This window comes from Thermobia domestica, chromosome 12 (genome assembly GCF_964235325.1).
Source record: "Thermobia domestica chromosome 12, izTheDome1.hap1.1, whole genome shotgun sequence".
Taxonomy (NCBI): domain Eukaryota; kingdom Metazoa; phylum Arthropoda; class Insecta; order Zygentoma; family Lepismatidae; genus Thermobia; species Thermobia domestica.
Window position 1 is genome coordinate 184,934,150 of NC_137465.1, and position 14,128 is coordinate 184,948,277.

The 14,128-nt window shown below is 34.2% G+C and overlaps 1 protein-coding gene across 1 annotated transcript in view; it reads right to left on the reverse strand.

Moving 5' to 3' along the window:
- LOC145666891 (uncharacterized) overlaps positions 1–13,558 on the reverse strand; it is a 50,927-nt gene extending 37,369 nt beyond the window's left edge. Inside the window, exon 1 of the mRNA XM_081734475.1 lies at positions 12,714–13,558. Coding sequence (XP_081590601.1) covers positions 12,714–13,260 — 547 coding nt within the window. The 5' untranslated portion in view covers positions 13,261–13,558. The remainder of the gene's footprint in view (positions 1–12,713) is intronic.
- Positions 13,559–14,128: the final 570 nt, after the last annotated feature.

Below are 14,128 nucleotides of genomic sequence, written 5' to 3' on the forward strand. Positions count from 1 at the left end.
TGAAAAGGAATGTGTTGATTCATGGTTTCATCACAGTTGCTGACGTCATGCCGACCAACCAAATTCATACAACTACAGCTGACGTCATTGGAAAGAAATGTGCTGATTCATGATTTCATCACAATGGCTGACGAATCTGGCTGTGTACTGATGACTTCGACCCAAGAATCCTTTGTAACATAAAGATACAGATCCAGTATTTAAGAAACGCAGCAGTTCTTCTTGTTTTGATGGTTCCATGGGTAAATATCTTGCTGGTAAAATTATATTCTTATCATTTTCAAGCTTCACTACGATTCTTAATCCAAACTTTGTAGGGATCATTTGGCTAGCTAAGATTCTATAAGGTACATTTTGTTGTAAATTAGTAATCTTGGTAAATGATTTCATCAAATCACGCTGCAGACAAGTAGCCATGATGATGTTATCATGAATACTAACTCGAACGATGATGCAAAACTGATGACGTTGCATGATCATGTTCTGACGTGCACCACAACGTTGCCAGATGTTTTTGTTCTAAACAGTTCCGGCTAGTGCATACCTGTATTGATAAACAGTTTATTTGTGATCAAATGGACATTGAGTTTCCACCAATTGATATTGCACTAGACCTTAAAAGACTTCAACTGGAATTAAAATTATATGCTAAAGACAAACTAGTGCAAGAAGTTCAAAATACATTGTATCGACAATATCCAGAACCACTATCTGGTATGGATGTATGTGGAGTGTAATAAAATGATCCATTTCAATGAATTGTGTTTTTTCATTTCAAGTACAACCCCAGGTTCTGACGTGTACTATTGCACCACAATGTTGTCAAAGGTTTTTGCTCTAAACAGTTCCGGTTCTTTACTAATAAGTGCACAAACTTTTAAAAATGTCAACTCAAACTTTGAAAACAAAAATTTCGAGAACAAAAATTTTCAAACAAAGTTTTGAAACGAAAAAAATTTCAAACAAAATTTTGAAACAAAAAATTTCAAACAAAAAATTTGGAAACGAAAAATTTTAAACAAAAAATTTTAAACAAAATTTTCGAACAAAAATTTTCAAACGAAAAAAAATTTCAAACAAAAATTTCAAACGAAAAAATCTCAAACAAAATTTTGAAACGAAAAAATTTTCAAACAAAAAATTTCAAGCAAAAAAATTTTACGTTTCACGGTTAACCGTCAAACTTTATCCGGTTTTTAACTATTCGATTAACAAATAAACGGTTTTGATCATATTTATCAGTGAGTGCAAAATGTTGAACGAAACCAAGATTTTTAAATGTTAAACAAAACTTAAAACTGAATACAGCAAAGATTTGAAAATCATCAACCAATCAGATTGCACGAAAGATAGTGATCAGCCAATCAGATTGCACGACAGATAGTGATCAACCAATCAAATTGCATTAATAATAACTTTGCCAGTGTTGTAGCATGTATTGCCTTTCGTCTATGAGTCATAAAATTCAATAAGGTTAGCTATCAGATTTCAAATCAATCACCACCAAAGATCTTAGACTATGAGCTGTGACTAAAGTTCAATGTATTGTTTCAAATTTCGCACCTTATGTTAAAATTCTGTTTATCACCATTCCCAAATTTAAAGAATACTTCTCTTGATATACCTAAGTCTTAGAGTTAATCATATCATTATATGTTCAATAATGTCAATAATGTCCGTCAATTGTTTACCTGAGTAGAACCAACTGTTTTCTAGAAGTGTGTGTGTACTCAAACTTAAGAAGTACCACAACAAAGGAAATGAATCCCTGTACACTACCTCATCAAGGACAATCACGTGGTACAACGTCTTGCTTACGTTTATATTTGGCGGGAATAATCAAAACCAATGACGCAATTCTCAAATTATCCTACAAAGTTTCAATGTTCCAATGTCCTGATCACGTGATCACAATGATTTACCCAATGAATGAGATACTATCCAATTTTAAGAACCATTACCAATTATTGATATGACAATAAGAAATGTACCCCTCCCAAAATTTAAGATTGGTACACAAATACACCTGTGTGTTATGAAAAAGTAATAAATCCTGTACTTATTCAATAATAAAGCCGGTCAATAACCTTTAAATTTTGAATATTTGGCCATAAGAGGAACACCAACATCTACCTATACATTACAATATAACCATATAAGGTAATAGGACCTCATCCAAGAGGATACATTGGGTCCTAGAAAAAGGTTTACCGAATTTTGTTATTTGATAAGTCCCCAAATTTAAACATAAACATATAAAGGTAATAAACCTCTGTACATACCCATATAACATGTACCCATGAAAGAGAAACGAGGTAAACCACCCAAATTTATCATAATACATGTTAGGGTCCAGTACTATAATACCAAATATATATAAAAATGAGCAATTTCTAAAATTTAAGGGATGGGCCAAGGTACCTCTAACAAATTTTAAAGGGGTGCACAAATGTACCTATGTCTTATGATAGGGAATAGACCCCTATACATAACCATATAAACATATAAGGTAATAGGACCTCATCCAAGAGATAAATTGGGTCAAAATGTCAAACACGTGGTACAACGTATTGCTTACGTTTATATTTTGGCAATTTCGTACCCATGAAAGTGGACGATGTGGACCATCCAAATTTATCATGATACATATTAAGGTCCTGTACTATAATACCGAATGCTTAAATCAAAAAAAAATCCAAAATTTAAGGGGCGGGCCAAGGTACGTACCTCTCCTAAAATTGAAAGGGATGCACCAATGTACCTATGTCTTATGATAGGAAATGAACACCTATACATTACAATATAACCATATAAGGTAATAGGACATCATCCAAGAGGATACATTGGGCCAAAAGACCAAACACGTGGTTGTACTAAAATTTGGCAATTTTGTACCCCTAAAAAGGGAACGATGTGGACCACCCAAATTTATAGTGATCCATATTAGGGTCCTATACTGTAATACCAAGTGTTTAAATTGAACAATTTCCAAAATTAAAGGGGTGGGCGAAGGTACCTCTCCCAAAAATTTAAAGGCGTGCAAAAATGTACCTATGTCTTATGATAGGAAATGGACCCCTATACATGGCCATATAACCATATAAGGTAATAGGACCTCATCCAAGGGAATAAATTAAATCAAAAAACAAACACGTGGTTGTACCTAAATTTGGCAATTTCGTACCCATGAAAGGGAACGAGATGGACCATCCAAATTTATCATGATACATAATGAGGTCCTGTACTAAAAGGGAACAAGGTGAACTACCCAAATTTATCATAATACATGTTAGGGTCCAGTACTATAATACCAAATATATAAAATGAGCAATTTCCAAAATTTAAGGGGTGGGCCAAAGTACCCCTCCCAAATTTTTAAAGGAGTGCACAAATGTACCTATGTCTTATGATAGGTAATGGACCCCTATACATAACCATATAACCATATAAGGTAATAGAACCTCATCCAAGAGGATAAATTGGGCCAAAAGACCAAACACGTGGTATAACGTATTGCTTACGTTTATATTTTGGCAATTTTGTGCCCCTGGAAGGAAACGAGGTGGACCGCCCAAATTTATCATGATACATATTAGGGTCCTGTACTATAATACCCAATGTTTAAATTGGTCAATTTCCAAAATTTAAGGGGTGGGCCAAGGTACCCCTCCCAAATTTTTCAAGGGGTGCATTAATATACCCATATGTTATGAAAAGTAATGGACCCCTGTATACGTCCATATAACTATATAGGGTAATAATACCTCATCAAAGGGGATAAATTAGGTCAAAAAACCCCGAAATTTAAATTTTTGGCAATTTTTTACCCATGAAAGGGAACGACATAGACACCCAATACTGATAGAGGTACATACTATGGTCCTAGGCTACCACACCAAATTTTTAGATTTGGCAATTTCCAAAATTGAAGGGGTGGGCCAAGGTACCCCTCCCAAATTTTTCAAGGGGTGCATTAATATACCCATGTCTTATGATAGGTAATGGACCCCTATACATGACCATATAACTATATAGGATAATAACACCTCATCCAAGGGGATAAATTAGGTCAAAACCAAACACGTGGTACTACGTATTGCTTACGTTTATATTTTGGCAATTTGGTACCCCTAAAAGGGAACGAGGTGGACCATCCAAATTTATCATAATACATATTAGGGTCCTATACTATAATACCAAATGTTTAAATTGGACAATTTCCAAAATTTAAGGGGTGGGCCAAGGTACCCCTCCCAAATTTTTCAAGGGGTACATTAATATACCCATGTCTTATGAAAGGGAATGGACCCCTGTATACACCCATATAACCATATAGGGTAATAACACCTCATCCAAGAGGATAAATTAGGTCAAAAACCCCCGAAATTTCAATTTTTGGCAATTTTTTACCCATGAAAGGGAACGACATAGACACCCAATACTAATAGAGGTACATACTATGGTCCTAGGCTACCATACCAAATTTTTAGATTTGGCAATTTCCAAAATTTAAGGGGGGTGGTCCTATGTACCCCTGCCAAAATTTAGGGGGTGGGCCAAGGTACCCCTGCCAAAATTTAGAGGGGGTGGTCCTAGGTACCCCTAGGTCATTGACCCCGGGCCTTGGGGCCCCTCATTAAAAATAATCCAAAGTTAGGCAGAGTGTCGCCAATACTACTCGCGTTATACCGATTGTGGCACACTGGAATATAGGATATGTTTTTTTTTATTTTTTTCCAACTATTCCAACTGCTTCAATTGAAATGGATCTATAATAATAAGAGAGTGAATTTAGTCTTCTTACCCTTCGATTTAGAAATAAGGTTCGCGAGAATTTCATAAAAGAATAATATACTGAGAATTGTATATAGTAGTTTGTTTTATTCGAAATTACACACTTCCTGCAACTGTTTTTTGATTGAAATGATTTGAAATGAAATCTTTAAGTTTTACGTCCCACGATTATGCCGGATATGCTAAAGGAGACAGTGATGATAAGAAATGAATGAAATGATCAAGTGAAGAAAGTGGGATAAAACGGGAGAACCTCGAGAAAACCCACGCACAGTGTTTGTCCAGCACAAGGTTCACTTGGCGCGAACATAGATCGAACCAAGGACTCCATGCACCAGAGGTGAACGCTCTACCACTGAAACACCGTGGGCTCTGATATTACTTAAAGGAGAAAGGGACTACTTTATGAAAACTTGATGACGAACACATTTGTTAAAAAATACCAGCTTTTCGTGAAATATTGCTTATAGACAGGGGCGGATTAAGGCTTTTGGGGACCTAGAACCGACTGTTTTAAGGGGGCCCTATGTTAAGAATAGTTCCAGTGCATAAATTTTCTTTTCTGCCTTCCATAGCCTCGAGAGTGAGGATGAGTCATTCGGGCATACGCGGACCCCTACTACTTTATATCTCGTTAACCACTGGCTGGATCTGAGCAAAATCAGTGGACAAGCCGCCCAATCATCTAAATAATTAAGATCGCATTATTTGGTGACCGAGCTCACCCAGAGACAGACTCAGCTTGGCTTGTATGTGATACTTTATTATCAGTAATTACTTGCCGGATCTGAACGAAATTTAATAGGCAAATAGCCCATTGGTTGAGGAATAAAAAGGTCATACTTGGTGGCTGAGTTCGGCCAGTGACGGGCTTTGCTTGGCAAGAGAGGGTGTGTTCTGCGGCTTTGTACACCGGAAGCTTCTGAGTTCAATTCACCTTGTCTTGTCTTTTTATTTCTTATTATTTTAAAGATTTTTCATTATTTATTTATGTTAGTTAAACTGTTGGTAAACATCTTGTGTTACCTCAGAGCTTATAAAGAACGTTAAACTTCAAATTACCGAACCAAATGGGTGAATATTGGATGTTAAGAACACTTAATCCATCAAAAACTGTAGTAGTTAATCGAAACTTCTAACCAGCAGTGTCATTTCAGATATTGCTTTGAGGAGAGACAAGACTCCGATGTAAACTGAGTTTCCTTTTTCTCAAACAACAGACAAACCTCCCTCTCGTTTTGTTTACATGTGCAGCTATCTGTCAGAGGCTACCTTTCAGTAACTCGATAATACTTTCAACATGTATCAAAATTAAGGATTAAAACCATTCTAAGTAGGAAATTGAGAATTAAAGTGTTGCTAAAATATCAGTTCAAGAATGCTAAAGGAATAGTTACTTTCATACTGTTCTGGAACAGAAAATTAACCTGAGAATAATTCTCAGCTTATTCTTCTAGAATAAGAAAATTTTCTTGGGGATTAGTATATGGTAACATGAGTCATAAAAGTTAAAGTCCGGATAAATAAAATCTAAGATCACCTAAAAAGAAATATATAGCTAACTATTAAAATTGTTACTACCGTCGCTTAACTAAAATACACACATTACCTATCTTAAATGAATTCTATCAACATTAACTTCACTACAAATAACCTGACTTTTCTGCGGTTTGCCTTAGCATTAAGAAAATTACATATACGTATGAGCCTGATTTGGACGAAGATAGAACAAAAGAAGTGACACTCTTACCCGGAATTTATGCAGCAGTATATATTTAGTAGGTAAGTAGGTAGATACTTTACCTCCTCACCATCGTGGTTCTAAAGTTATAGAGCAGTGATTGCCAAACATACGAAGCTTCTGAGCTACCATACGGTTTTTAAATTCTACTGAGCTACCAACCAAAATAACTACCATTTTTTTTTTTTTTTAAATCTTACATTTGTTTATTGCCTATAAACTTACCTATCCAGTAAATATGAAATCAAATTATCCAAGTTATCAAATGTCTAGTATACACACGAAAAACATAACGTGCACAGCCTCATGCGTATACAATCAACTGTGAGATGAGGCTGACAACAGCAGTTGCGCAGAAGAAACAAACAGTTGTTGACGTTAGCGTCCCCTGTCGTTAGCGTTAGCTAAGTGGAGGAATCAAGATTAACCAACCGGAACGTTAACGCGATCTACCGAAAATGTCCTTGCGAGCTACTAGTAGCTCAGGATCGATGGTTTGGCGATCACTGCTATAGAGTGATTAAAACTAAGTCGCAATTCTAGATGACTAATGAAATTTGCCGAAATTATTGACAAATAGAACAGAACGATATGTAATGCTGATATCACAGACTGATATTTCAACTGTGATTATAGTAAATGGTAGTATCTTTGCTAGAAACGGAAATAAGGGAAAATCAAAATTCTTGGAGATGTTTAATCAAGAAATATTAAAAGGATGTTAAAGTAAGAGTTAATTGAAATATTCATCAAAAGTTTAAAATGGTGTACACTCATTCTATAACCAATTCTGTTTAACGATAATCACTACATGGAAGACTGACTGAGAAATAATTGCAATTCTGTCTAAATACTGCAACACATTTTTGTCAGTATCATATTAGGTAAATACGTTCAGGGTGGCCCAAAAAATAGGTATACAGTACCGTACTGATTAGCTCATTGCATTTTATGTCATTTCTTATTGTTATCCTTCAGATAGACTTAGTCTCTTTATTATTTGTTCTTAATGTGTTTTTATTTGTATCTTAAGCTTGGAAAAGCCGAAGCAAATAAACCCATAAAGCCATAAACTTGATCAATCAGTATAACTTGAGTGTTATACTTGCAACCTAGTTTTGAGCCACCCTTTATAATATTTCTTGTACTGCACATGATTCACGTTAAATATTACCGCAGGTACAGATGTACTCTTAATTAAACCTATATTTGGATATTTCATTTTATACAATGGCTATCATCTACTACGCAGAACTACAAGTAGGCCTATTATGTTTCCGTTCTTTAATATAAAAAATATATAAAATTTTGATATCTTAGTTGATTAATTTGAAATGTGTATTACAAGTTTAATGTATCTGCGCATCAAAACCCAATTAACCAGATTAATATCATAATCTCATTTGCAAGTAAATCTGATGTGTTTATTTCTCGTTGGTACGTAAATATAGAATATTTAAAATTATTTGACAAGACCAATAGGTAAGTATAACATTGCGATTTAGTACTGAAACATTACTAAATCATACTAATGAATATATCTTATTAATAATTTGGACTGATTTTTCATGTTTATGTTATATGTAACGCATTCTAATAAAGACGGGTCCGTGGTGGTGGATTAAATTAGGTACAGCACAAATTAAAGGAATAGGCTCAGCAGCTGACGAATCCTTGTTTTAAAATGAATAAAACTATTTGAAATAGTACTTTATTTTAATTTAACATTATCCTAAACTCTGCATCTTTCACACAGATTTCTAAAAATGTATTGAGAATATATATATACAGAGAGAGAGAGAGAGGCATCAGGACAGACAGACAGACAGAGAGATTTTAATTATTATTTAGCAATCGTCCATACTAAAATTTGGACGAAGTTATTATATTGAATAAATAAGAATCAGTATATGTAAAAATTTCTATTTTAACACAATTTTTACTAATGGCGTTTTCATACTATAGCCTTAAATACCTGTTCATGTGGATAAAATTAAATATTGAAATCTTATTGTCTACATCACATTATTGATTATACGTAATTTCCTAATGTATATTAGGGGTAGTGAAGAAATCTAAAAATAGGTTGATATTTAATATAATGGCCCAAAAGTAGGTATACAATTCTGTACTGATCAGCTCATTGCATTTTACTTCATTTCTTATTGTTATCCATCAGGTAGACTTAGTTTCTTTATTATTTGTTCTGAATGTCTTTTAACTTATACCTTAAGCTCGAAACAGCCAAAGCAAATAAACCTATAAGCTAGAATGTTATACTTGATCAATGCAGGGGTGTATACCTACTTTTGGGCCACACTCCACTAACGTCATAATGCCTGTTGGGCAGACGCGCATCCAGAATTTTTTTGTTGGGACGGGTCGAAAGTTCTTTCAGGGAGGTGGGTGCAATCTACGTCTATACACTGAGGGAAAAAAAGTAGGTGGCGTACTTAAAAAGATAGGTTACATGCATAATTCCTGTAGTTTTTGGACTTAATGTACAGCAGACGTATAACTGAAAACACATGTTTAATAATACTTTCTGTATAAGTGTTCCATCTGTACGTACTTTCTGTATGAAATAATGTAGGCGGTCAGGATCTCACATACAAATGGACTTATATAACATATAGCTGACGAAGGTAACATAAGTATATGCATGTGATATACGGAAAACTGTTAGATGTCAGACATCCTGCAACGGCATGGTGTAACATCTAAGGGCAGTGCCTATGTAGTATACGGATAACGTATGCTCCGTACTGATTTCTATAGTAAGCAAGAGAATACCGTATATTTGTTCAATATACCGCTATCCGGAGAACGAATTTTTCTCTGTGTATAGTATTAAACCTGTGTTATTTTGCATCCAAAAAGACGGTAAGTAATTGTTAATAACTGCTAACTATATTCTTAGAAAATCTGATAGAACTAGATTATTAAGGAAAGAAACAGTATAGATGAGGTGTGAAATCAAAGTGTAATAATACATCAATCACTTCTCTGTTAAACAAGTATAGTTATGTTAAGAGGCTTCATCCCGGCGAAATTAAAATAAGGCTAATTTTACAGTAATTATGTGATATCTTCAAATAGATAAAAGATAATCGAAATGTGGAACAAGAGCGCCCTAGACAATATCATTTTATATGAGATACCGTTATCACGACTCACCTATCTGCTTTCGATTTCGAGCCATTTTGAAAATCGGCATTTATTTTCGCGTTTCTAAACGGTTGAAAACGGAAAGGCACTAGGTGACTTGTGATAACGGTACCTCACGCAAAATAATATTGTCTAGAACGCTCTTGTTTCACATTTCAATTATCTTTTATCTATTTGTAGATATCACATAATTCCTGTAAAATTAGCGGTATTTTAATTTCGCCAGGATGAGGCCTCTTAAGGAAATGTACAAATTAGTCAAGTTACGAAGATTTGGGAAGAGGTCAAGATCCGCGTGGATGCGCCCCTGCTATTGGACTTTGAGAACTGAACTGTTGATGTCCTAACGTAAGCTGTCAGTTACTAATGTTAGTTGAACGTCATAACGGAAATAATAGAAATAGACAATATGCTAATATATATGAGGTATCTAAGGTGTATTAATGATACACTAATATCAATTAGATGAGATGCAGTAAATTGTTGAACTAATAATATGTCAGTGTTTATTGGACATTGTGGATTGAACTGCCAATGTTTTTAATATCTTTTTGACCTTGATAAAGTACATGATCAAATTCCCCTATAAACATATATAATTATAGAAATGGTAATTAAATTTAAATGATCTATCGGCAGCGATATCATTCAACCGTTTCGCTTAACTGGTTGTTTATATAAAGAATTTTTTAAAACCATAATTCTCTAGAACTAATTTTAGGAATTTTCCACACATATTTTCCCTCTTAGCTGTTGAAAGAGACACTTAAAACATGTTAATATTAAAAATGACATTTTAATTTTCTACAGCATCTCCTGACAGAAATGTAATTTTACCAAAGCACAGACGCAGTTCGTTTATGTAGCGTGTGTCTACAGTTTCTTGTTAGAAACGGAAATTTTTCATTGCACTGACGCAAACAGATACAAAGTGGGGCACATAATGATTTTGTGTCTTTGGATAATAATAATAATAATAATAATAATAATAATAATAATAATAATAATAATAATAATAATAATAATAATAATATACTAGTAATATTAATACTAATGCAACTTAAGCTTTAGTATGCTAATCATATAACTAGTTGGTAATTGATCTGCAGGAAACCACTGTATATTAGATATTGATTGGAAAAATATCATGGTTGTGTGTTTGTCTTCAATTAACGTAAGTACGGCACAACGAATATCTTTACTTATCAATGTCATACGCATATAGGTGAATCATTAGTAGCAGTTATGAATAGAAAAAGAAATATGTATAACAAAATGTGCATAGCTTGAAAATAAATAGATTACGATAGAATAGATAATGAATTATTTCCTATTGTTTATTGATAGGACGATCACATTTGAAACAAAATATCCTGGGTTCGATTCTGAATTTCGGAATATAAATGTCACGATTGCCCAACATATGTATATGAGGTATCTTGGGGTTCTTTCCTTGTCTTCCCATATATCAGTGCATAAATTATGAATAGTTTTAATTCCTTATTTTTCTCCATTAGTTCACAATGCCTGAAGGGTTTCGAAACGCCATCTTTTAAAACAAATCATGGAAGAAAACTTTAAGTTTTACATCCCACGCTTATACCGGCAAGGCTAAAGGAGACGGTGGTGATGAGTAATGAATGAAATGAAGGAATGAAGAAAGTGGGAGGAAACAGGAGAACCCCGAGAAAACCTACGAACACGGTGTTTGTCCACTACAAAGTTCACTTGGATAGAGCTTGGATAGAAACAATCACCCCATGCACCAGAGTTGAAAGCTCTACCACTGAGCCACAGCGCTCTCCTCAAAAAAAAATCATGTTGAAAGTTTTCTACATTCAACATTGGTACCATATTTTATTCTTTTAAACGCGATATTTTGTTGATTTATCACTGATTCTTTTTATTGGTTATTATTTGTATCTTTCTCGAGATCCACAAATTTACTATAATTAATTTGTTATATATTTTTGAAATTATTATAAGTTCCTTCTATAATTTGTTGCGTCTTTCTTTAGTTATAACCAGTGCCGGATCTAGCCTTGTGAGGTGGGGCCTACGCCCCCATTTTTCAAATTACAAAAATTATTTAAGCTATTATTTACAGATTTTTGAAAGTTTATAGTAAACTCATGGTATACCTGTCATAGCTTGGGTTCGGACTGCCCCCCAGTTTTTGCCTTCTAGATTCACCACTGGTTATAATTACTGTTTTGTAATAAAAATGTTTTAAATCTTTTCTTATCATAATTTCACTATTATCAATTGTATAATTACCGAGCAATTACTGTTCTAAATTGTTTACATCATTTTGTATTTCCTAGTATCAGGAAGTTAAATCTTTTCAAATGCTATTATAGATTCACAGTTAGTATTTTAGTTAAAGCTATCTCAATATTATTATGATAAATTATTATATGCATTAATTTTAAAACGTTATCTCAAATTTACTATCAATTGCTTGCAGCATTTTTAGGTATCACATGTATTTATCAGAACGGGACATCGTAGATAGTTTCTATATTTTAATAGGGTGCCGCGGTGGCACAGTGGTAGAGTATTCACCTTTGAAGGATGGGGTCGTTGGATCGATCCCATCTCGCGCCAAGTGGGCTTTGTGGTGGACAAACACTGTGTGCGTGGGTTTTCTCGGGGTTCTTCCGTTTCCTCTCACTTCTTTCATTCCACCATTTCCTTCATTTTTCATCACCCTATCCTTCAGCGTAGCTTAAGTAACTGTGGGACGTAAAACTTAAAGATTTCATTTTATCATATCTTAATAGATCTGTAGAATAGCTACTCTAATTCTTCAGAGTTGTTGTATTTTAAATGGAAATAGACAAACAATTTTTAATTATGTTAACAAAGTTGTTTTATGTTGAAAATTCTTTCACTTTAAAATTGCAGTCTTCAGGTTTGTAAAGTGAAAACTAGTTAATCGTCTAGTGAATCGTTATTATTATTAAATATTATGATATTAATAATTACTATTGAGATTTTTTTTTCTTACCTGTTCCCTGACTTGGCACTGGTTCCTTGCTGCTGAAATCTGGAAATTTAAACTCCAGAGAATGGGTTCTGATGAAATCTGTCATCTTATCGATTAACAAGTTATCCAGTTCAACTTCCCTAGCGTATAGAGTACGTGGTAAAGTAGATTCAACATCAAACTCCGACAATGGCTTGGAACTATACTGTTCAGCACTCACATTACCAACAGGTTTCTTCATCAAATACACATTTTCCGAGAGTTGAATATCAGTCTTTCTGATGGCTCTGTCCAAAAACACAATAGCTTTCAACTTAAGACATTCCACTGTGTTTTTCCGAATACAGTCATCGTATATCCTGTACAAGAGGCGATATTCGGCTGCAGAGGGTTCGAACCCTCGTCCTGTGCTAGTTGTTGATGCTGTAGTAGTAGTAGTAGTGGTGGTGGTGGTTGTGGACGTTGAAGCACTACCAGTTTTATCATCTGTTGATGCTGTAGTTTGAGCATAGCACAGAGACAGGGAAATTAATAAGAAAAATGGCCGACACATTAGACCACACAGCATGTTTGACAGTTTCCAGTAATAATATGTCTCTGTCACAACACTAAATGCACTAAAAGAACAACAACACACTATTGAAAGAAAACAATCACACTTCTTCTGCGTCCTTTTAAGTTCACACTAAAAACACAAATAAATCCACACACATATATATGTAAATAAAAACACTGTTAGTCTTCGGCAATAAACAAAAAAAAATCACTCCTTTACGTTCAGTTGTATGAATTTTTCAAAAAGGGTTTTTATTATCGTGTTTCTTTTTATTATTTTTGTCGTGACAGATAAAAACGTCCTTCTACAACCTCGCACAAATTTCGTATGGATATTTTATGAAACAATACACGCCATTTATATGATCCTAATTGTGTCTAACCGTGACATGTGATTTTATGGAGCATGAAGCTTAAAATTAAAGTCTTAGTGTATAGTAAGGCAGTGGATTTTTCTTGCATGTTTTGCCGATATGGACGCTTGGCTATCAGAGACAGGAGAAAGGGGTTGCTAGCATTACGCTTCTGCATGTGTGAATTTGGTCGCTGAAGTCCAAGGTTGCCAGGCTTCTGTATGATTTTCAGTTTTTTTTTATCTTTTCATAAATTCCTCAACGTCTGGCTGGACGACGAGTAATAAAAATGGCAAATTAAAATGCTTGGTGTTGTTGTTTGATGGATGGATAGTGAAAAGCAAAAAGAAATTAAGAAATATTATTTTGCAATTTGATGAGCATTAGATGGGTGAGTCAGGAAATGAAAAAAAAATATCTGGTAAAATTAATAGTGAAAAGATAATTAATTATTGTAATTAGAAAAGCAAACATGCCTATGGTTGCTATGCTTACATATCACTACACGTAATGATTTCAATTTAGCCT